Here is a 23,166-nt window from a genome sequence, read left to right on the forward strand (position 1 = left end):
TGTGTCTCAGCTGCAGGCTTGGCCAAGGAGAGTGTGGGCCTCAAGGCAGCATGCTAAGCCGCACGGCTCCCGGCCTGGTGGGCAGGGCCAGGAGCTGGGCAGTGTGGGGCCCATAATGCATGGAGCTGCGGGGCCCAAGATGACTGCCTCACTCGCCTTGCCCAAAGGCCGGGCCTGCTCAGCTGCCAGGCAGGAGCAATGACAGATTAATACATAAGATAATAGACGGGGACATTTTTAATCATAAAAATACAGGCTTGATAATAATTCTATTTGTCCTATTGCCTTAAACAGGTTAGTACATCCCCCAAATTGTAGGTGACACGTACTCCATACATAAGACCTGTGCATGGCTTAAGACCCATTGAAATGCTCCAAACAGGGCTTTTGTGATTCTAAAGTAGCGCACAGGCCTTTGGGAAGCCGGACTGTCTCACCAGGGGGATGTCACCTCTCCTCTGTCTATGAATTGCTGTTTCAATCCTTTGTCATTTGGGATCTGCCTGAGCTGTCAGCCGATTCACATCGGAACAGAAGTGCAGGCTGAACCTCTCTAGTCCAGAACTCTCTGGTCTGGAAACATCCGTCACCCAGAATGACTGGAGTTGGCCACACCTGCGAAAAGTGGACAGCTGGCTAAGTTTCTCACAGGCCCATAAAGTTTGCTTACAGGCTCTCGGTGTTCTGTGCTGCTAGTTAACTCTAATCAACCCCTTCTCAGAGCCCAGCAAGTAGTGTTGGTAACGCTGCTAGACAATATTGACTCCTGTGGTCCGGCAAATTCTCTGGTACAGTCCTAGTCAGGGTCCGAGGGTGCCAGACTAGAGAGGTTCGACCTGTAATGAAATGTGGTTTGGGTTTTTCCGCAGAGATGACTAGTAACTTGCCACATTACAGAGCAAGACTCTAGATCTGTGCCATAGATATAAATGATGGATTTGGGGGGCTGAACCCAGTGGGAGTTTGGCTGTTGGTTCAATCTGGCATCTCTTACAGCGATGCTGTTCAACCAGAGCTAACACACCTGAGCTTTGGTAAAGTTCGGTTCAGCAATTTCCAGCCCCGTCCTGCTCTGGCTATCGCGAATGGCAAAACTTCCATTGACGTCAGTGGGGATTTTAGTTTTGCAATTGCCAGACCAGCCGCTCTCTTTGAGCTCCAAGTTCTGGTGTCATTTCCTGTTATTTAAGCTGAAGAGAAATGAATCAATTTTTCATTGACTGGGTTGTGATGCTAACGAATCTCTTCCTCCTCTCTCTCAGGCTTTGATTTGGTATTTGTCGCCTATCCGTCGGCTCTCTCCAAGTTACCCGTCGCCCCTCTTTGGTCATTTTTATTTTTCTTCATGCTTCTACTCTTGGGGCTTGACTCTCAGTTCGCTTCCATAGGTGAGTAGGACGTGACGTTAGAGCAGGGTCACATTTGTCAGCTGATTTTTTCTTTCTTCAAAACACTCAGATTTGGATTAACCAAAACATTTCAAAACTTCATGTCCATTTCCAGGCCCTTCCAGAAAACCCACCATTTAATTCTGACGTTTTCCAAACCAAACCTTTTACTTTTTCAATTTCCAGTGGCGTTTTGTGTAGAAATTCCCTTCACATGTACGTGGGAGACATTTTTAAAATGCATTGAAAATTTCAGTTGGAACCCTATGTTTTATTCGGTGCAGAATGATTTCATTTCAACTCTTCAGTTTGTGGAAACATTTGAAAAATCTTCATTTCACGTCGTCAATTCAAGCTGACGACATTTATTTATTTATTTTCAGAACAGCTAGTGACAAAATAATAATAAAAAAAATCAGTTATTCTCACCGTTACGCTTAAAATAACAAAAAAATGTTTCCGGTTAGTGTTAGTTGCATTTCTTCATTTTACTGCCTGTGTTCCAACAAATACAATTCTTTCTTCCCCTGCAGAAACAGTGACAACCACCATACAAGATATATTCCCCTCGATGATGAAAAAGTTGAGGGTTCCCGTAACCCTGGGGTTATGCATGCTGCTGTTTTTTCTTGGCCTCATCTGCGTCACTCAGGTACAACATTGTTATGGGTTTAAGGATGGTTCAGCGGGGAGAGGGGGAGAGGATTTGCACGAGACAATATAACATTTCTCCATGTGACAAGGAATCGCAGTCCTGTGTTAAAACATTTGGAGAGAAGTCACCTCCATGTTCTGCAGACACCTTAGCACAGGCTCGCTCTATGTGCCCAACAAGCCCGAATGGCAGCATTTGCGGAATCCGGCCCTCCGCGATGACTTTTTAAAACAGGAGCCTTTCGGTATCTGATTGTTAGTGAGCTGTTCTTTTAACGACCAGGAGCCCTTCGTTCAATTTGCTTCTTCGGTTCAGGAGATTAGTTGGTATGATCTAGAACATTTATCCACCGTGTCTGCGGCAGGGTAGGTGGGGACTGCGAGTGGATATTGACAGTCGTCTCATTCAGAACTGACTGCCTAAGACGGCAGCTGTATAGAAGTGGTATAGTCAGCTCTCAAAAAATCAGTCAGTCCAAAGCTTTTAGGGCTAATCAGGTTAGCCCCTGACATACAGTGATTATTAGTATTATGATTATTTTTTAGTTCACTGAATGTACTTTCTTGGGACCCTTGCTTTTTAAGATGTCAAGATTGAATTTTAAGGGCCATATCGAAAAAGAGCGACTGACATTTGTAACTACCCCACCCCCAAAGCAGTATGCCCTCAGGAACCGGTGGCCACCTGTCTGTCGCTCTGCAGCTGACCTATGATACGAGAAAAAGAGAACTTGGAAGTAAATTAAACCCATAGAATATTCAGTAATTCCCCCTCCATTTCGTTCCTGTCATACGGGCTTATAGGCGTGTTTATTTGTGCGTGAAAGTCACACGAGGAGTTCTCCACTTATTTCCCCTTGTGCTGTTTTATAGGAGTGTGTGTTTGTGTAAGGCACGAGGAGCTTCTGGGTCTTTGCCCCCCTCTAGTGGCTAGTGCCTAACAGAGGAAAAAATTAAAAAACAAAACCGGGTCTGGGAGCACTTTATAGACTCACAACTTCCACACGTGTTGCTAGCTACTCCTTTAACTCTCTCTAGCGCGAGCCACAAAAGATGCTGTTCTAGCACCCCAGGTTCAAACCCTGCTGCCTCCTCGTGTGGTGTTCTATGGGCTTTGCTATTACAGTAGTGAGCAGGAGTATGCCGTGCAATGCACTTGTCCATTTTCAATGCAAATAGGAAATGAAATAAAGTGAGAGATGCACCTCTACAAGCAGGGCTTTTAAATAAAAACCCAGGCTGAGGTTTAATTCAATGGACATAAGCTCTCCATGCAGCCGTGCAAAAGGTGACGAGGCCTGGGTAAAAAGCTACCTCTCTGTTGTTTGCTTTGCAGGCAGGAATCTACTGGGTTAACCTACTGGACCATTTCTGTGCTGGATGGGGGATCCTGTTTGCAGCGGTGCTGGAAATCGTAGGCATTAGCTGGATTTATGGTAAATTACTGTCACTGGAAAATCCAGCTGTGGCAACGTGAATCATCCCAGTTCTCCCACAGACCTGGAACCGAAACATTCTACAGATGAACGTGCATAATATCTCAACGGCTAAAAAGATCGTGTCCCAAATCATTAGAACATCAGAGCGGCCAGACTAGGTCGGACCAAAGGTCCCTCCAGCCCGGCGTCCTGTCTCCCACATTGGCCAGTGCCAGGTGTCCCACAGGGAGGGAACAGAACAGGGAATCAATAAGTGATCCCTCTTCTGTCACCCATTCCCAGCTTCTGGCTGTCCGTGGATTGGGACCCGCAGCGTGTGTCTACACAGCACAGTTATTTCGGAATAACGGCCGAGAAGAGCAAGAATGCTGAAAGGTCTAGAGAACATGAGCGATGAGGGAAGACTGAAAGAATTGGGCTTGTTTAGTTTGGAAAGGAGAAGACTGAGAGGGGACATGGTAGCAGTTTTCAAGTACCTAAAAGGCTGTCACAAAGAGAAGGGGAAATACTATTCTCCTTATCTTCTGAGGACAGGACAAGAAGCAATGGGCTTAAACTGCAGCAAGGGAGGTTTAGGTTGGACATTAGGAAAAACTTCCTACCTGTCAAGGTGGTGAAACACTGGAATAAATTGCCCAGGGAGGTTGTGGAATCCCTATCTCTGGAGATATTTAAGAGCAGGTTGCACACACACCTGTCAGGGATGGTCTAGATGGTGCTGGGTCCTGCTGTGAGGGCAGGGAGTGGACTTGATGTCTCAAGGTCCCTTCCAGTCCTAGTGTTCTGTGAGTCTATCCTCCAGGAACGTGCAGTTGTAAGGAGCCTTGTATCCGTGCTGCCTGGAGCTCCCCAGACGTGTGCTCTCTACCCCCTGAGCCCACGCTCCAGACCCGGTCTGACAGTGCGCTCTTTGGCCATCTCTCCACAGGAGGAAACAGATTTATCGAAGACATCGAGATGATGATTGGGAAGAAGAGCTGGTGGTTCTGGCTGTGGTGGCGAGCATGCTGGTTCTTCATTACCCCGGTGCTCTTATGTGTAAGTACCGTGGGCAGATCCCTGTGCACGTCTGGCCAGGGACATATTGGTTCCATGTTGAACAGTTTCCCAGTAAAGCTTTGGGGCTGCCTCTTTGGCCCCTGGGAGCCCACTTTAAAGCAGGCGTAACAGCTCTGCTGAGGTTCTCCACGTGCGCGCCGAAGGGCCATTCCTGACCATCAGACCAACAGCAACTCAGTACTGGTTGAAAGTGAGAGCTACCGGGGCCTCCATAGCGCCGTTCCTGGCCTGCAGCGCAGGGTGGAGTTTGCTGCCACACCAGGGCTAGTGGGCAGCCTGAGCAGGAGGGGAAGGGTTTCAGGATCTGTGTGGATCTGAATACGGGGAGGATCTGGGCGCCATCTGACCTGGGCTCCCTACCCCCAAAAGCTGACTGGCATGGGGCAGGTTCTGGCCCCAGATCCCCCACTGGTGCATAGGGCAGATGTTTCAGGGCTCATGCCCAGCCCCTTCCCCATGTTGGTCACCCGGCTTACCCCATTTTAGGGGAGAGGGATTTCCTATGGGCTGGCGGTTCCATGCGCCCAGTAGAACAGCACCGGCTTTTCCCAGCATCCTCCATTTCCGAATCCACCAGCCACCTCCGCTTCCTCACCCCAAGCTCCAGGTGCCCCAGGCCTGACGTGGAAACCCACGTTCATCCCTCTGACACATCTCCTCTCGGCAGCCACCCCCCTCTTTCCTCCACGGTCCTGACCAACTGGATTTGAGCTACTCACTCCCCTACACGGGTTACACCCGGGATACACCAGTTCAACCACCACACCCCTCGCTCCTCGGGTTCTCTCAGATCATCGCCACCTGGTGCTTCCCTGTGCCTCATAACTGTACCACGTGCACGATGGGAAACAAGCCAACCGCTGCTCCTACATAACTCGCACATCCCGTTCTCGCCGCGACGTACCTCTATTCTCTTGCGGATCCCCGTGAGGGAAGGCTTCTTGCAAATATCTTACCTGAGCAGGAACGTTCTCCAGAACTTACCTCGGCCTGCTTTCCCCATATCCCGTAACCGTGCAGCTGGGGCACAGAGGTACAGTGAACCATGTTTCCAGATCCTCGGAGCATGCCTGTGCACGCCACCCGAACGTGGGAGAAACACGCCTGCCGAGCGAGGCTGATTTCCTAGCAACATGGGTGTTGAAATATTTTTAAACAATGCAGGAAGCGCTTGCGCGCATGTCAGTGGATGCTTCCAGCTCAGCAGAGGGCGATGCATGACCCGTCTTATTGCCTGATGGCGTTTGGTAACAACCCCCTGAGCAGCAGGCAGGCTTAGACCTGGAGCCGCTTAGATCCGTTTCAACGCTGCCGAGGCTCCCATGGCGACGAAGTGGTTCACGGTGCGCTCTGCAATCGGTGCAAAGCAGACTCAGCCTCACCTGCCTGGTCTCCCTCTCTTTGTTTTTGCACAGGTGATTTTGTTCTGGTCGCTGGTGACATTTTCCACTCCCAAGTACGGCTCCGTTGAATACCCCACGTGGGGATCTGCAGTGGGCTGGTGCCTGATTGTCTTCTGCATCATCTGGATTCCCATTGTTGCAATCATTAAAATAGCCAAAGCTCAAGGGAACCTGTGGCAGGTAAGGGCCTAAGCGAACAGCGGCCGGAGGGCCAACTCCTCTGTTGAATGCTCAGGGGGCCGGATCAGAGCCTGACTTCTTTTGTTGGAGAGGTTTGGATTGGAAGGGGCACTCTGAAGTCAATCAGCAATCCCCAGAGAGTTAGTCATTTTGCAAAGGCCAGCGGTTCTCCATAGTAAAGCACATGCCAGACACCCCTGATCTCCAGGATCTCGTTTCCCACGTCAGTTGTTATCCCAGTGCTAAGCTCGGCCATTTCCAATCTGACGTCACGTGGTCATGCTGGCTGAGGAAGGGCTGCCATAGTCTGCATTAGAAAAACACAGTGAGCAGCCCATTGGGGTGAGAGACCAGCTTTCAGGACATCCGGAGCTCATCAGGGCTGGGAAAGGCACCGAGAGAGCCATGGCTGTCCAGTACTGTAGGCACTGGAAGGCACAGGTTTCCCAAAATTGTCTACGTGCTCCAGCCGCCTGGGAAGGCTGGGGCTGCAGCGGTGCAGCCTGGCTCCGTGGCTGCCGGCAGGGCTGGGGTTGGGGCCACAACACGGCAGCCCCATCCCATAGAAGCCCATTTCCAGCGGGACCAGGCACCCAGTGGCTGGGTCAGTATGGGCTGCACCTCTATAAACCGGGACTTTCTGGTCCCACAACACCGGACCACGGATATTCCCAGATCAGAGAGTCCCGGTGCACTGCAGGGCGGTGGGGAGGGGGCCAGGAGCCTGGCCTGAGGCAGGGGGATGCAGGAGCCCAGGACATGGCCCAGCTGAGCTGCCTGGGGGACTAGGAGTCAGCACACGGTTGAGCTGAGCTGTGTAGGGGGAGAGGGAAGTCTGGGACATGTGACCTAGCTGGGCTGCCAGGGGAGCCAGGAGGGCCGGTGGGGTGGGGCCAGCAGCATGGAGGTCAGAAATGACCTCCCCTGGTCCAGCAAAATCCCTCCTCCAGGACTGGTCAGGTCCTGAGGGTGCCGAACTTGGGAGGTCCAATGTGCAGTAGCTGTGCCGGGGCAGCTTAGCCTGTCCTGGCCTATTCCACTCTCCGCTCCTGTGATCACGTGGTCTTGCCTTTTAGCCTTTTCCTGTGACAATCCACGGGAAAGTGGTGGCTGGGGAGGTTGGTGCTTAGATTGCCCCCCACTAGTCAAGTGAAAAATACCAAAGGAAAGGTGGTGAAGAGAACACAAACCTCCCAAGGCCTATCGGTGCCTGAGACTGTGCTGTTTTGCTTCTCAGCGTATCATGAGCTGCTGCCGCCCAGCTGCTAACTGGGGTCCCTACCTGGAGTGCCACCGAGGGGAGAGGTACAGCCACATGACAGATCCCCACAAGGAGCAAGACCAGGAGATCCCCACTGTGGACGGCATCGTGCACAAGCTAGAATGAGACGCCTGCCATGGGCTGCCTTATACTGAATACAAATGTGATTTTTTTTTGTTTAACGTTGGAAAATAGCAATAACCCCAGGGAAAGCTGTAGTATTTATTGTTAGCGTGTCTGCACAGGGCGGGGCAAGTCATGGAGAGGAAAGCCCAGGCCGCCAGGGTAGGAGGGCCGGAAAATACACCCTCAGCGCGGAGGGCCGGGGAGGAATGCGCAGCGCCCTGGGCTGCAGATGCTGCTGTGGGGGATGAGGGGGTGCTGTGGTGCGCACCTGTATGGGCTGGAGCCATGGGGCTCCGTGCTGGGCACGCGCCAACAGGCCACAAGCCCACGCGCTTCCCCGCCCACACTGGGCACCGCATGGGCTGATGGTCGGCAACAGGGCAGAGGGGCTGCTGCTCCCCGGCTTGGCGGCCCAGGGAAAGCGAATACCTGCTGCTGTCGGGGCCTGGCTCCAGTCCCTCAGAGCTCGGTGCGGAGAGACGTGCGCGTCTGTGTTGCGGGTGCCTCTCGACGCTGAGCAAGGCCGGGCTGCCGGGCCGTTTAACGTGGGCAGAATGTGGCAAGGCGAGTTATCCCTGCTCCCGCTGGGGTTCCTCTTGGGTGTAAAGGCCGCCTGCACTCGCTCACCCGCTCCTCGCAGCTCCAGCTGCCTTGGCGCTGGCGCCGGAGCTGAAATGTGCAAGCTGGTGCTTGCGGGCAGGCTGTTCTTCCCGCGCCAGGCGCAGCTTCACCCGTCTTTGCCTCCTCTGGCTCCCGAACTCCAGGCAAAGCGCCACCCCGCCAGGCCTGCCTGCTCCTCAAGCCATCAGACTAGAGCTGAGGCGGGGCCCCCGGGCCTTGTGCTGGGGATCTGCACGGGGGGGGGGTGAATTTCCCCCCGAGTCTAAGTTATAACTGCCGTCCCGCCGTGGCACACCACCCGCCTCAACCGCTCCACACTCACGAGTGGGGATCCCCCAGGTCACAGGCTCAGCTGCCAAGCCATGAGCACTGAGTTCTTTCTATTTGCCTCCTGGTGGCTGAGCCGCTACGGTTCACAGCTCCCAGCCATCCATCAGGGCTAGAAACTTATTTACTGTTAAATGAAAATCGAGATTTGCGGATCATCACATGACTCTGGGAACTGGCTCGTTGAGAACAAACACTGAATCTCGTGAGGTTTGGGAGCACTGACTTTGTTCATTCGTTTGCTGCCAGATCTGGAACGGGCGGACTGGCCATGGGTGCAGACCGTGCGGATCCTGATAGGAGAGCCCAGCTCCATACAGGGATCATAGCACACTAGAACTGGAAGGGGCCTTGAGAGGTCATTGAGTCCTGTCCCCTACCCTCCCAGGCATATTCAATGAATAATTAAACCGTGTGCCCATAGAATAGAGGATTTCTGATGTTTTACTATTTAAATATTTAGGGGGGGATTTATTTTTCTCTTGTGTTCATTGTGGGGTGTTTTGTTTTTTGTAACAACGAGCCAAAGTTGTTAAGTTGCAGTCCCACTCAGAGGTCTGTCACCGATTCTGGACACTGAAGGGGACAGAGAGCCAAGTGCTGTATACATCAACCTAGATTTTATACTGGCCTTTTTGTGATAACTTAACTGTCGTGTTGCTGTTTTTAGCAAATAAAGTGCAGAGTTTTTACAGTTCTCGGAACCGGATGGGCCTTTTGTCTCCTTGTGGGTAGGAATCGGCTGAAGAAAGCACCCGCTGGCTCTTTCGCCACGTTGTCAGGGCAGCTTTGTAATGCAGCGAGGCCGGGGGACCGAGGGGGGGTGCTGAAGCGGGGAGGGGGCAGCCCCATCCTGGAGGTGTTCGTTTGCAATAGAAGTCTGTAGCGACAGCGCAGACCTGGCCATGACTTGCAATCCAGGCCCAGCACAGAGGGCCCGGATAGTGGTTTGGTTTCCCTAGCTGGGAATTCCTACAGCATGGAGAAATGCGTGGCTGGCACTGGGCCTATCAGGGTCCTGGGCTGCCCCATTCCAGCGGGCAGACAGACCCCTTGGCGGCCATGAGCTGGGATATGCTAGAGCAGCCTCCAGGCTGTGCTAAGTTCCTCCAGGCCCGGGGTTGTCATGGAAACAACCCCATGGTCCAGCAGCGGCTCCCCAGGGGCAGGCTGGGGTGGGTTGAGGCTGAGTGTGGCTCACTTTGGTGCAGGGTGTGAGGAGGGGCTCTGGTCTGCGCCTGGCCAAGGGGAGCAGGGACAGAATCCGGGGGGGGGAGCTATTGCTAGAACTTTACACCCCACTTTGAGGACTGCGACTGACCCCAAACAGGACCCATGGGCTCAGCCGAGGGTGCCTGGGGCTTTGGAGAAGTGGATAGTGGTATAAAAGAACAGGTGGGGGGAACAGGCGGAGGGGGTAGAAGGGTTTTTATTGCCGGTCCTCGTCCTGCCTCAGACCCCCAAACCCTGCTCCGGGTGAGCAACAACCTGCCCACTAGCACACCTTTTATCTGGGTCAGGGTGTAACTACACTTCTCCATCCTCACCCCCAGCCCTGAGTTAGTAAGGTGAACACCGCTCTAATGCCAGCCACGTGGCCAATCGAGTCCTACCCGCCCGGGGCACGGGTTACAGCTTTCTAGCGGAGACAGGCGGTTTTACAGTACCACAAAGGGGGAAGGAGCCGTGCGCCGACTGTTGCAGGGTGGCTGGGACGGACAGAGGGGAGGAAGAGACCATACAGTTACAGAGAGAGCCTTCGTTAGAAGTTACTTCCGTGGTGCAGCTACGTTCGGATCAATCCCAAGCGAGCAGGAAAGAAGGGAAAAGGGGCATTAAAACGTGGCTATAAATCAATAAGGACCCCCGTCACCATGGTAGCGGTTACCCAGACCCCTTATTTAACTTTTACCCACCCCAGCAGATAACACCCCCTCGCCAGGGACCCCAAATGGGCCACACTGGTTTTATTCCCTTCCCCTCATTCCCTCCCCTTTTTGGGGGTGAGAGGTACGGGAATGGGGGAGGAAAAGGGCAGAAAACACAACCCCCTCATTTTTGAGTCCATGTGGTGTGACGCCAAATGAAAGGTTCGTTTTAGCAGTAGAAAGAGACGGTTCTGACTGAGGGGAATGGTACAAGAGCACTGAGAGCCATTTCTGGCCAAACTCCTCACCTCTTTTAGCTAAGCCACCTCCCCCCCCCCCCCCCACGAAGGTAGACCCGTGGTGCTGTGTGTCCGATTCTCTGGTCGCACTGCATGGCGGTGTTTGGCCAGGAGAGGACAGTGTGGGCTTGCGTCTGCCTCTCTCTCCCCTCTAGCTCACTCACACGCCTGAGGCAGCCGCATGGCACCCGCCCTGTGGGACTGCTGGCAGTAAGTCCGCATAACGCAGACCATCAATCTTCGGGGTGGGCCCCCACTTGCTCCTGCCTCCGCGACAGGCTCATGGGAGGGTTCCCAGAGGGTTGCATCGCAGAGCAGTGATGCTTGGGGTGACGTTCCTGGGCCGATTCTGCTCTGGCACCCGTGTTCCAGCCGCGTCCTCTTGTTGCCATTCACGGAGACTGGCACCAGACCCCTGTGGCCGATTGCTCATCCTCAGAGGCGGGTGACGCCTGGAAATGAACCAGGCCCGTCTTACCGCCTGTGCAATCTGCCCCCCCTACACTTATTGCCGTAGCGATGTGGGCGCACTGCTCACGCTCCTGGAGCCACCTCAGACCGACCTCAGAGGCAATCCAGGCCGGTGCTAGACGGAGGGGCCATCTGCCCAGCAGCGGGGGGCATGGGTCCCAGCTCCAGGGGCATGCTCGTGCCAGCAAGTGTGCTAAAATAGCAGGTAGCCAGGCCGGGCCAGCTGTCCATGCACCCACCGAAGGTTGGGACTGGAATTACGGGCGGCGGCCTCCTAAAAACAGCCATGGGCACTGTACTAGACAGGATTTTCCCCTCCCCTTTCCCCTTTTTTTCTGCTATTCATTTGGGGCCGCGGTGGGGAGGGGGAGAGCGGGATATGGCCCCAAATGGAAAGCAGAAAACGAAAGGAAAGGGGGAGGGGGTAAAACCCTGTCAACTGCAGTGCCCGTGGTCAGTGAAACTACGGAGCGGCTGGAAGTGCCCGTACTTAGCTTTTGATGCCAACTGAAGTCTCAGCTGGACAAGGCCCTGGCTGGGATGGTTTCATTGGGTTGGTCCTGCCTTGGGCAGGGGGCTGGACTGATGGCTCCTGAGGTCTTTGCCTGCCCTGGGATTCTAGGAGTCTCAGCTTAAAGCCCTGTCGGCCCTAAGAGATCAATGACACTGCAAGGGAGAGGCTGCATTCGACATCATCCTGCAATGCAACAATGGCTGCTGAAGTCTGCCGGCTGATAACCGACGCTAGGCAGGGCCTGCTGCCTTTCTGCACGGGAGGCTGCGCATGCAGAAAAGCAACCGGGCCCAGCAGAGAGCTGCTAATTGATTTCCTTGCCTGTTTCAGTGCTCTATTGACATTCACTCCTGGGCTCCGGGTTGGCAGCCAGCCACCAGCTGGGCTGGGATGTGCAGGGGGAAAGGAGCATGATCAAACCTGGGAATTGCAACCAGTCACTTTTATGGCTGCGTGTGGTTGGGGAGCGGCAGATGCTAGTTTTTTCCCTGAACATGTGATCTACTTCCGAGCACCGATTTTTTTTTTCTATCCCTGCCTTTCCTTTGCCAGTGATTTCTCCTGGGAGTTCCTTTCCAACTCCCACATACGTCAGGCCTTGCTAAATCACAGCAACATTTATAGATTATTTTTAAAAAATTAGTCCGGATTCCCTACTCGAACCCGCGACCCTGTCTTCCCCCCTACTGCACCTAGCATCAGGGCTACTCTGAATTCTGGGTGAGCAGAGCAAGGATTCTGCGGGTGCAGCCAACCGGCTTCTCTCTTTTGGACACCAACGCATTTCCCTGGACAGCACAGCTCTGTCCCTAGGGAAATGTCTGGTTCTCATCAGTTCTATGTGTTGTGTAGATTGCAAATGAGTGGTCCCGAGGCCATGCCTGTGTGTAATTCAAACAGTGCGCGTGAGATCTACACAGTCAGCCAAATCTGAACAACAATCACTCCAGTTGTGTGTGCGGGAAACCCACACGAAGGGTTGGACTCACAGGGCTCAAACTTCTTCAGAACCAATTCGTGCCTGGACAAAATTTCAGGCGCCCTCCTCCCCCCATGAAATTGCTTGTCGGAAATCTGGGTAAGGAAAGGATTTATAATCGGGGCTGGAATTCAACTTTAACTGCAGCCCAAACAAGGAGGAACCCTCTGGCACCAACAACTATAGATATCGGGTAGCGTGAGCTTTCGTGGGCACCACCCACTTCCTCAGATGAGAGGATCTTAAGTGGCCATGAGCGTTCGGTAGACCAGACCCTTCCCAAGCTACCAGGCATGGCCCCTCCCACACTCCAGCCCCAGAACACCTACTGTCGGCGTGCTGGGGGCAGTGTTGCTCCCCCCGGTGCCCGACCTACCAGTGCTCTGGGGTTGGTCCACGCGGCGCATCCTCCTCCCTCCCCCAGAGCCCTGGGGCTGGGGAGGCTGGGGTGAGCACACACCTGCCTGCTCCCCTCCCCAGGGTGGGAGCAGGAAAGGGGCGGGGCCTCAGCAGAAGGGGTGGAGTTGGGGGGCTTTCCCAACCACCCAGAATAAGAAGGGAGAGGAAGAAAAAAAAGTCTCTGTCAATTATAGGACCTGTGCCACAGGACTACTCGTCATTTTTAAAGTTACAGACGGACACGGACACCCTGCTGAGACTTACCAACCGCATACGCCGCAGCATATGGTACAGAGAAGAGCGACAAGAATGATTAAAGGTTTAGAGAACATGACCTATGAAGCCAGGCTTCATGAACTGGGCTTGTTTAGTTTGGAAAAAAGAAGATTAAGGGGGGACATGATAGTGGTTTTCAAATATCTAAAAGGGTGTCACAAGAAGGAAGGAGAAAATTTGTTCCTCTTGGTTTCTGAGGACAGGACAAGGAGTAATGGGCTTAAAGTGCAGCAGGGGAGGTTTAGATTGGACATTAGGAAAAAATTCCTAACTGTCAGGGTGGTCAAATATTGGAATAAATTGCCAAGGGAGGTGGTGGAATCTCCCTCTCTGGAGATATTTAAGAACAGGTTAGATAGACATCTGTCAGGGATGGTGTAGAGGGAGCTTGGTCCTGCCTTGAGGGCGGGGGGCTGGACTCGATGACCTCTCGAGGTCCCTTCCAGTCCTATTATTCTATGATTCTATGCGCCCACACTTTCGGTGCTCGGGGAAAGCAGCGATCTTATAGCCCACGTTACTATGCAAAGCCCCGCCAGTTAACTGGCAGCCTGTGCTTATTAAAGAAGATAAAAAGGTAGAAATACGACACTAAGAACATGAAAAAGAAAGCGTTCCCTCATCTGCGAAATGACCTGCCTGATTAGATGTGCGCCAATTGCTACCTTGCCCGTTAGAGACATAAGGTGGAGAAGAAATCTCTTTTATGGCACCAACTTGGGTTTCATCCAAAGGCTTCCAGACAAACAGAAAAAGTGAAACGGCGAGCCAGGGACGAGGAGGCACCGCTACGGACTCTGTAGGGGAGGCAGACAGGTAAAAGGGGAGAAGTTAGTAATGACGTGGAACGTTGTGGAGTTAATGCGACGACTCCACTAATTAGAGGAATCTGTTGCAATGCACCTGGCTAGAGAACAACGAGGTGTGAAATGATTAAACAAATTAAAGACTTGCGCAGAAGACTTGTGGTGATTACGGGGTCTGGCTCTGGCTCGAGAGCACGTGAAGCGGAAGAAATGAGGGTGGAGACGCGACACTGGGCCAGGCACGCGATCAGCTGCTAAGGAGGGTGTCCGTATTCATCTGGGTGACTAAACTAGTCCAGCTGGGCTCTTGGATTTCTCCAGGGGGGCGGTGCACAGGGGACTGCATGCCAAGGACAGTGTGCGCAACTCCGCAGCAGCCAATGGGACCGCCCCCATGTGCTCACACAGAGACGTTCATGCAGACTAGAATTGGCACAGCTGGAGCCTTTACTGAGCTGTTGTGTCTATGCAAAATCTTCTCGGATAGTCGACTAGTCGCTCCCCCCCCGCCCTTGTTGCCTCTATCAAAGGCAGCAAAGGGCGGGGGGACAGAAGCCGGTGCTAGGGGGAGCCTGTCAGCTCTTAATACATTTAAAAGGCAGAGCCGCAGTGGGCTTAGCTCCTGGGGTCGGGAGCTAACCCCGGTTATCAACTAATGGACTAGTCGATGGAAAATCCGTCGATTGTGGATTAAACTTGTTTTGTCTCTGGCTAAAGGGAAGCTTAAAGAACCTCCGACCTTCTGGCTTTTGTGCTTTGGCTCTTGTGTGTGTTGGGAGAGCGGGCGGGAATTCACAGGAAATCAGGGAATGAGTTGTGTGTCAGTCCACCTTCACGCAAACCCATTCACACCTCATCTTCCGCGTCCCAGACTTGTCTCAAAAGGGAGACGATTGAGATCCAACCATGAGGTCCTAGAATTCCTCAGGAGACAGAGTTCTGGGGAATGGCTCAACACTCCACGGCTGTGTCTACACTGGGCCACTTATTCCAGAAAAGCAGCCATTTTGTCGGAATAACTTGCCAGCTGTCTACACTGGCCGCTTGCTTTTCCGGAAAAGCAATGACGATCTACTGTAAAATTGTCAGTGTTTTTCCGGGAAAACTATGCTGCTCCCATTCAGGCAAAAGTCCTTTTCCGGAAAAACTGTTCCAGAAAAGGGCCAGTGGAGACACAGCCCAGTAGTCTTTTCTGCAAAAAAGCCCCGATCGCGAAAATGACGATCGGGGCATTTTTCCGGAAAAGCGTGTCTACATTGGCCACGGACGCTTTTCCGGAAAAAGTGCTTTTCTGGAAAAGCATCCTGCCAATGTAGACGCGCTTTTTCCGGAAATACTTATAACGGAAAACTGTTCCGTTTTAAGCATTTCCGGAAAAGGGTGCCAGTGTAGATGTAGCCCACTTGTTTATGTCCATTTTTCTTGGGTTTCTCATTTCATTCTAATCCAAATTCTGGGGAAATACGGTGCGAACTTTCTGAAGGGTCCCTGGGCCTGTTTCACCTGAACATACTCTGAAAGAGTAAATGCTTGGAGAAGGAAAACAGCAAGGAAGGGGGAATTAATAGAGTAAAACCCTAAGCCACTTAGTATTTCTTCTGTGCACACCTGTGCAGTAGAAAGTGGCATGGTGTTCTGCAACTTCTGCGGATGTTCTGGGCGCTAGCCGAGTGCCGTTGGGATTGCATGGTGCTGTTGTCCATGAAAACGAGGACGGGAACAGTAGAGGGGTAAGCCCCAGAGGCTGACACACTGAGGGAAAGGACACAGCTCTCTGCTGCCATCTGGTGGTGAATAGAGGCAAAAATGGCCACATGGCTGCTTCATTTGCATACACTAATTACCCAGAACTCCAGACGGACATATGTTCCAGAGGGGAAGGAGCGCTTTGCCTCCATCTATTGATGAAAAGAGAGACGGCGAGCTACAGAGAGAGCTTCATTTGCATAAGCCTCCCTCTCCAAATTCTTCCCCTGATATTACAGGAGTCACCCTAACTGTGCACAAACTCGGAACTGGGTAGGAGCTCGGAGCTGGTGGGAAGGATTCTGCTCCAGGGTCTTATGTGGCCCTGGCTTCCTTTTTATGAGTGTCCTGCCTCACTGGGAAGACAACATCGAGGGACTTCTCACCTGGCACCCAAAGAAAGCAGCAATTATCCAGCGGTGCTAGGGGCAAGGCCAGGTTGCAAAATCTAAGAAGCTAGTGACAGGCCTGCCAGAGTGACTTCAAGGCCTGCCCAGCTGTGAGTGAGGGGTGTTTTCTTCTTGGGTGGTCTTGTTGGGTGGGGGAGCAGAGTTAATGGGTGACTGTCCCTGCGTGTTTGATTTGTCCATCTCTGACTGTTGCAGTGTTTTCCCAAGCGGCTGTTGTGGGCCGTTCCCTGTGTTTTGTACAATGGGTGAGGGTGGGGAAGCATCGTCTCTAGAAGGTGCCCGGGGAAGGCATTTAGTCCTTGAAATTCTGGATGGGGGCTCAAGCCAGTAGTGTCTGTGGGTTTGAGATGGGTCCCCGGGGAAGGCATTTAGTCCTTGAAATTCTGGATGGGGGCTCAAGCCAGTAGTGTCTGTGGGTTTGAGATGGGTCCCCCTAGCTCAGGGGTAGGGAACCTAACGGGGCCTGGATCTGGCCCCTGTGACTCGGGGCTCCCCCCTCAGCATTGGGGAACCCACACTGGTCCTCCGGCCCCAGGAGCCCCCCTCACAGCTCCATCTCTGGGGCTGCAGCACACGTGCCAGCTCCCTGTTGTTCGAGGAGGAACCCAGAGCCTCGCAGGCTGGAGTCAGACAAGCCAGAGCTGGATCCGATAGCCTCCCCCGCCCCCGGCTCTGGTGTGTGAGGAGAATGTGGGGCATGTCTTGCCCCCCCCCCCGCTGTTGTGGGGGAGGGGAATGTGGGGCGTGTCTTGCCCCCTCCCCCCCCCCGGCTGTGGTGGGGGAGGGGAATGTGGGGAGTGTCTTGCCCCCCTCCTCCCCCGGCTGTGGTGGGGGAGGGGAATGTGGGGCGTGTCTTGCCCCCCCCCTCCTGGCTGTGGTGGGGGAGGGGAATGTGGGAAGTGTCTTGGGCTCCCCCCCCCCGGCTGTGGTGGGGGAGGGGAATGTGGGAAGTGTCTTGGGCTCCCCCCCCCCCGGCTGTGGTGTGGGAGGGAAATATGGTGCGTGTCTTGGGGCTCCTGGGATCTTGTTTGCAAGGAGCATGTGGGGTTGTCTTGGGACCCCCCCTCCCCGGCTCTGGTGTGGGAGGGGAATGTGGGGAGTGTCTTGGGCCCCCCCCCCGGCTCTGGTGTGGGAGGGGAATGTGGGGAGTGTCTTGGGGTCCACCCCCCGGCTCTGGTGTGGGAGGGGCATGTGGGGAGTGTCTTGGGGCCCACCCCCCGGCTCTGGTGTGGGAGGGGAATGTGGGGAGTGTCTTGGGGCCCACCCCCCGGCTCTGGTGTGGGAGGGGCATGTGGGAAGTGTCTTGGGCCCCCCCCCCCCGGCTCTGGTGTGGGAGGGGAATGTGGGGAGTGTCTTGGGCCCCCCCCCGGCTCTGGTGTGGGAGGGGCATGTGGGGAGTGTCTTGGGCCCCCCCCCCGGCTCTGGTGTGGGAGGGGAATGTGGGGAGTGTCTTGGGCCCCCCCCCCCCGGCTCTGGTGTGGGAGGGGAATGTGGGGAGTGTCTTGGGCCCCCCCCCCCCGGCTCTGGTGTGGGAGGGGAATGTGGGGAGTGTCTTGGGCCCCCCCTGGCTCTGGTGTGGGAGGGGCATGTGGGGAGTGTCTTGGGCCCCCCCCGGCTCTGGTGTGGGAGGGGAATGTGGGGAGTGTCTTCCCCCCCCCCCCCGGCTGAGGTGGGGGAGGGGAATGTGGGGAGTGTCTCTCTGCTTCTCAGTGGGGGCCACATCAGTGAAGTTGGTTTTTGCTTCTCACTTTTGTGGCCCCCGACTGATTTTTCTGTGGCCAGCCGAGAAGGGATCCTCGCCCCGCCCTGGCTGTTTGCCGCTGCCCACCCCTGGCAGGACGGCTGCGTGGGAAACTCGGCCTGTGCCCTTTGTTCTTTCCGGCTGTGCTGCTAGACACACGCTAGATTCACGCAGTGTCTGGCTGTCCCAAATGCTCCGAAATCACCCCCTGCCCTTTTCCAGCGCGTCACCGCACAACCTGCCAACAGCTAGGCCCCGCGCCCGCTCCTGTAGGGGACTGGGGGCCGTCTGAGGGGAGCTGCGGTACCTCGAAGACCCTTCTGTCCTCTGGAAACAGCCGCTCATGTTTGTGTGTTGCTCCCGTCACCACCCCGGGAGCTACGAACGCCCCCGAGATCTGCTCCCTGCTTAGCATGCGGCAGCTCTGCCGGAGCTCGCCCCTCGTTGGCTCTTCGGGCGAAGGCTCATTAGCTGGGATTTATCAGCTGTTCCCAGAGAAATGGTGAACAATGAGCCTCGGTTCAGCTAATGAAATGAGCCTCCCCCCGCCATCTGATTGCATCCGGCCTTATTCTTGTCCTCCGCTCCTCATTTAGCATCCCTCGGAAACAGGGTTTGGAAACAGCCATGCAGGGGCACGGAAAAGTCCAGGCTCTCCTCGGGGATACGTGGGGTGGCTGGCAAAGCATGGGGTGCCCTGGGGGGGGAGGGGAGGGTTGTAAGGTGTGCTGTCTTAGCAGACTGAGTGGACATCTCCCGCTTATTCCAAGGCGCACTGCCTTGCTTCAGGGTGGAGGGGGACTGGCAGAGGGGGTCCAGTCCAGGAAGCTGTGCGCCAGGAGTCTCATATTTTCTGGCAGACACACCAAGCTTCCCCCTAGAGCAGGGGAGGACAAGACTTTTAGCAAGGGGGCCACTTCACAAATTGTGGACAGTGGTTGTGGGTTGGCTCCACCCTCAGAAAGGGCAGGGCCTCGGGCGGAAGGGGCGGGGTCTTGGGCAGAAGGGGCGGGGTCTTGGGCAGAAGGGGCGGGGCCTGGGGCAGAAGGGGCAGTACCCTCTAGGCGCCACACACCCCTGGTTGGGAGAGGAGATTTCGTCCTGCTCTCCCACCCCCTGGCCAATCAAGACCCGGGGGCAAGGGAGTGTGCAAAGTCATTCTCTAAAAACGAATTTCTAGCTGCCACGTGGCTCTGGTTGGGGAGGGAGCTGGCAGCGAAAGACTTGGCGCGCTCCCCCGTCCGGGATACCGATTGACCCGGGGGTGGGGACGCAGCAGGGCAGCTGCAGGCCAGATCAAACGTCTCGGTGGGCTGACTCTGGCCGGGAGCCGTATCTTGCCCACCCCTGCCCTAGCGCAATCGGGTTTTGCAATGGTGACGTGTGTTGCTAGACCCAACAGTTGATTGTTGTCAGAGGCGTTCTGTTGGGTTAGGCAGGAGCACAGGGAGAAATTGACCCTGGGTGAGCATCTAGCCCACTAACCTCAGTATGGGGGGCACTGAGCTGGAGACGACTTCTCCACTCTGGTTCGGAAGCAGCGGGATCGACTTGCAGCAGACAAAGTGGCGAGCAGACCCTGCGTAGTTCCCGGGCAGCAGACCCTGCGTAGAACTCGTGTGCGTTGTGGCTAACGTCAAGGCCAATGTCCAGTGTGTGGCTCCTTTGACGTCAGTGGGTTTTGGATCAGGTCCTCTATACAGAACTGGTGGGACGTGGCACCGTCACGAAGAGCTGCAGTCCTGAAATCCTTATTCCCGGGATCGATCCGTTCTCGATTAGTCAGGGGACGACTTGTGCGAGGACAGGTTCTAGGACGGGGCCCGGAGTTACTAACCCATTGTGGTGTTAATCAGAAAGGGCACTGTGGCTGTGTCTAGACTACATGGCTCCATCGATGGAGCCATGTAGATGAGGGTTGTAGGCAAAGGCAAATAAAGCCGCGATTTAAATGATCGCGGCTTCATTTAAATTTACATGGCTGCCGCGCTGAGCTGACAAACAGCTGATCGTGGGATGAGGTTTACCGGGGCTGCTGACAAAGGGCTTTGATGTCGGCAGGGGAGCGTCCAGACTGGTGCGCTGAGCCATGTAAATTTAAATGAAGCCGCGATCATTTAAATCGCGGCTTCATTTGCCTTTGCCAAAAAAACAAATCTACATGGCTCCATTGACGGAGCCATGTAGTCTAGACGTACCCAGTGTTACGGGGGGGGGGGAGATAAATCTAGCCACGAATAAAGGCGTTCAGTGATAATGAACTGGCAGTCTTGTTAGGTAAAGATGGTTGGCAGATCACAGCACCCGGCCCCTCTGCTCGTGCAAGACGTAGCCTGTTGTAATTGAGCAAAACGTTTGCCTCCAATAAAGCAGATGCCAGGTCAGCTCCTGGTTCTGGGCAACGTTCCCATTGAATTTAGCGCGGCCTGGACTCAGCCTATGACTCACCCTCAGCTGGTCTATTTGTTTGATCAGAATAGCGAGAGAAAATAAAGCTGATGGATGAACGATGTTAATAACAAACTTTCTTTGGAGACCGAGCAGACCTCTCTGGCGACTACCTAACCACGGAGCTATGGGCTATTCTGGGCTGGGGTCTCCCTCTGAGCCTCCTAGCCCCCCGAGCGGCCCCTGCCAGACCCTGTGTCGGAACCGGGATGCTCCTGCACAGCACTTCCATTGGGACGCGTCAGCATTTCCTAGCATCACGCTGGCTTGCCCACATCGCTCGCCACTTTGTCTGCCGCAAGTCGATCCCGCTGCTTCCGAAGCAGAGTGGAGAAGTCGTCTCCAGCTCAGTGCCCCCCATACTGAGGTTAGTGGGCTAGATGCTCACCCAGGGTCAGTTTCCCCCGTTGCAATGAACTATCGAGCAGGGTGAAATTAGGTCATTTTTAAAATTTGACAAAACGCTGAAGGTTGAATCACCAAAAAAGGGAGGGCGGGGGGAGAAATGCCGCTGGGCCTGAAGTTTGCAGACAGGGGTGGAAGATGTGACAAGTCGCCTGCTGCCAGCTCATGGTTCTGTACCGCGTTTTGTGCCATCTGAGCACCAGGGACCGTGCTGTCTGCCCCCGATTTCAGGGAGGCGAGGCGGGGCCCCAGTGGGGTGCAGGAGTAGGGGCAGGGCCTGCAATGCTGGGCAGGACCCTCTGTCGGTTTGATGGGCTGGGTGGTGATAGCACACCCCCCCCCCCCGGCCACTGTAGCTTTCCGGTTCGCTTGGGGTGCGAGACGCGCTCGTTGCACATCGCGGATTCGTTCTCTGGTGGTGCCGTTGAGCTGACTTGCGAAGGGGATTGGTGAGATGCACAGAGACCTGGAGTTTCCTTAGTAGCAGGAGCAATCCCAGCGTGCTCACAGCTGGTAATGGATTCCATAGCACAGGTATTCCCAAACCCGCGGCCTGGGGGTTCCCCTGAACGAGACATTAAGCATTAAGGTTGTCAGCAGCCTGCTATCCTGAGGCCCTGCTGATGGCCGGGTTTGAGTCTCCTTTTATGCGTCTATTCCTAGCACCCACTGACTGCAGAGACCCTGTTTAGTTACGTTTGGGCCTCTTGTCCGTACTTGTCTTCCTGCTAACAATTGTCGTCAGCGGCTGCACAGACAGAAGATTCTCTGGGCACGCGGTCGGGCTACCTAAAGCCTTTACAGGCTAAACCATTTCTCACACGATCGATATTGCTAAAGCTCATCCAAAGTTACTTACTAACACCGGCTTTTTTAGACCCCCTGTGGCCTTGTGCTAATTGTTCCTCCCAGGAGGCCTCGAGCTAAATTCCAGACACCAGCCCGGCAAGCCCACTTTCAAATCTTCTGTCTGGTTCTTTGCATTCAAAGGCACGAGAGCGATACCTTCATTTGCACGATTTAGCAAGCACCTAAACAATGATTTACCTGATCACCGTTCCTGGGGGAAGGTTGTTCAAGCTGAGAGGTGAAAAGTTCACCAGGGAAGAAGCACCTGTCACTGTGAGTAAAGTGCACGTCTCCAGAAGCTCTTAATGTCTGAGCACAGCGCTGGGAGCAGCCGTGCTGCTGGCAAGTGAAGGACCCGAAAGTCTGTACCGGTCTGACCCTCATCAGTGTAGCGAGCGCCTTGCAAGCAGGAATGATGGAGACCAGCAGCTAGCCGAAGGTTCCGCAGGGCGGTGGTGTCAGCGGTGGGATCTGAACCTACATTTCTCACAGCTGCACCGCTGCCTTAGTCACAAGACCATCATTCTTGCTTCCTGCACTTTCCTGTTGCAGCCTTAAGGAGCAAGCTGTAAGCTTGTTTCCAGGCAGCTTTAAAAGAATATTCTTTTAGTCCAAAAGAAACTGAGTCCTTGAGCATCCACCTACTTGTCCAAAGTTTGTTAAACCAACCCTCTCCGAGGGAGCAGGTGCATTGTTCCGGTTACTCCCATGAGAAGTGCTTCTTCCCCAGTGGCCTTTCACCCTGAACTGCTTGGCCCCATAGGTGTGGTTCACCGTTCCAGCTGTAAAAAGCATGTGAGTCAAAGCGCGGCGCCCGCCGTAGCAATCTGCAGCCTTCTGCCATGAGTCGGCCACTCGCCACGGCAACTCCAGGCAAGGCAGCCGGGTCAGGGGACGGCCAAGAGGTTTCTCCGAGCTCTGCCACATCCCGGGCCAATTCCTGCAGAAGACACTGGCTCCCCACCCAGCAAACTCCCGCTGCACCCGGGGACCGCTGAGCCAGCAGGATGGGACCAGCCTCGTAGCTTTAGCGGGAGGAGGGCAGTCAGTCCCCTACACAGTCTGAGCACCTGCGCCTCCATCCACCACCAGAGGGGCAGCTCCACGGGGTGGGGTTTCACTCAGGGCTGGGGGGGCAGGAGCAGAGCAGGGAGGCTGCCAGGGGAGCAGGTGGAAGGAGCGGTGCAGCCTGCTAGAGCCGCAGGCTGGGAGGCAGCACAGGTGTTGGGGGACAGGGGATTGGGACCACTGGGGTGGGAGGCAGTCAGAGCAGGGGCTGGGGGCTTGGGCACTGGGGCCAGGAGATGGTCGGAGCAGTGCGTGGAGGGCTGGGGATTGGACTGCCCCAACTGGCAGGCGGTCCGAGCAGAGGTGGGAGGGCCAAGGGATGGGTACCGTGGCGCCCCCACAATGGGGCTGCCAGGGCTGGGAGCTGCCAGAGCAGGCAGGGGCCGGGGAATTGGGCTGCCACCCTGGGCATGGTGTGATGGTGGCAGA

The 23,166-nt window shown here is 54.8% G+C and overlaps 1 protein-coding gene across 2 annotated transcripts in view; it reads left to right on the forward strand.

Annotated features, from left to right (window-relative positions):
• SLC6A14 (solute carrier family 6 member 14) overlaps nt 1–9,155 on the forward strand; it is a 52,321-nt gene extending 43,166 nt beyond the window's left edge. For both annotated transcript variants that reach the window (XM_025190867.3, XM_075941177.2), the window contains 6 exons: nt 1,263–1,388; nt 1,922–2,040; nt 3,379–3,478; nt 4,410–4,519; nt 5,956–6,123; nt 7,361–9,155. In XM_025190867.3, the coding sequence (XP_025046652.3) occupies nt 1,263–1,388; nt 1,922–2,040; nt 3,379–3,478; nt 4,410–4,519; nt 5,956–6,123; nt 7,361–7,510 (773 nt within the window). In that variant the 3' untranslated portion in view covers nt 7,511–9,155. The remainder of the gene's footprint in view (nt 1–1,262; nt 1,389–1,921; nt 2,041–3,378; nt 3,479–4,409; nt 4,520–5,955; nt 6,124–7,360) is intronic.
• Nucleotides 9,156–23,166: the final 14,011 nt, after the last annotated feature.

The sequence above is a fragment of the Pelodiscus sinensis genome, chromosome 13 (assembly GCF_052426305.1).
Source record: "Pelodiscus sinensis isolate ZL-2025 chromosome 13, ASM5242630v1, whole genome shotgun sequence".
Classification (NCBI taxonomy): Eukaryota; Metazoa; Chordata; order Testudines; family Trionychidae; genus Pelodiscus; species Pelodiscus sinensis.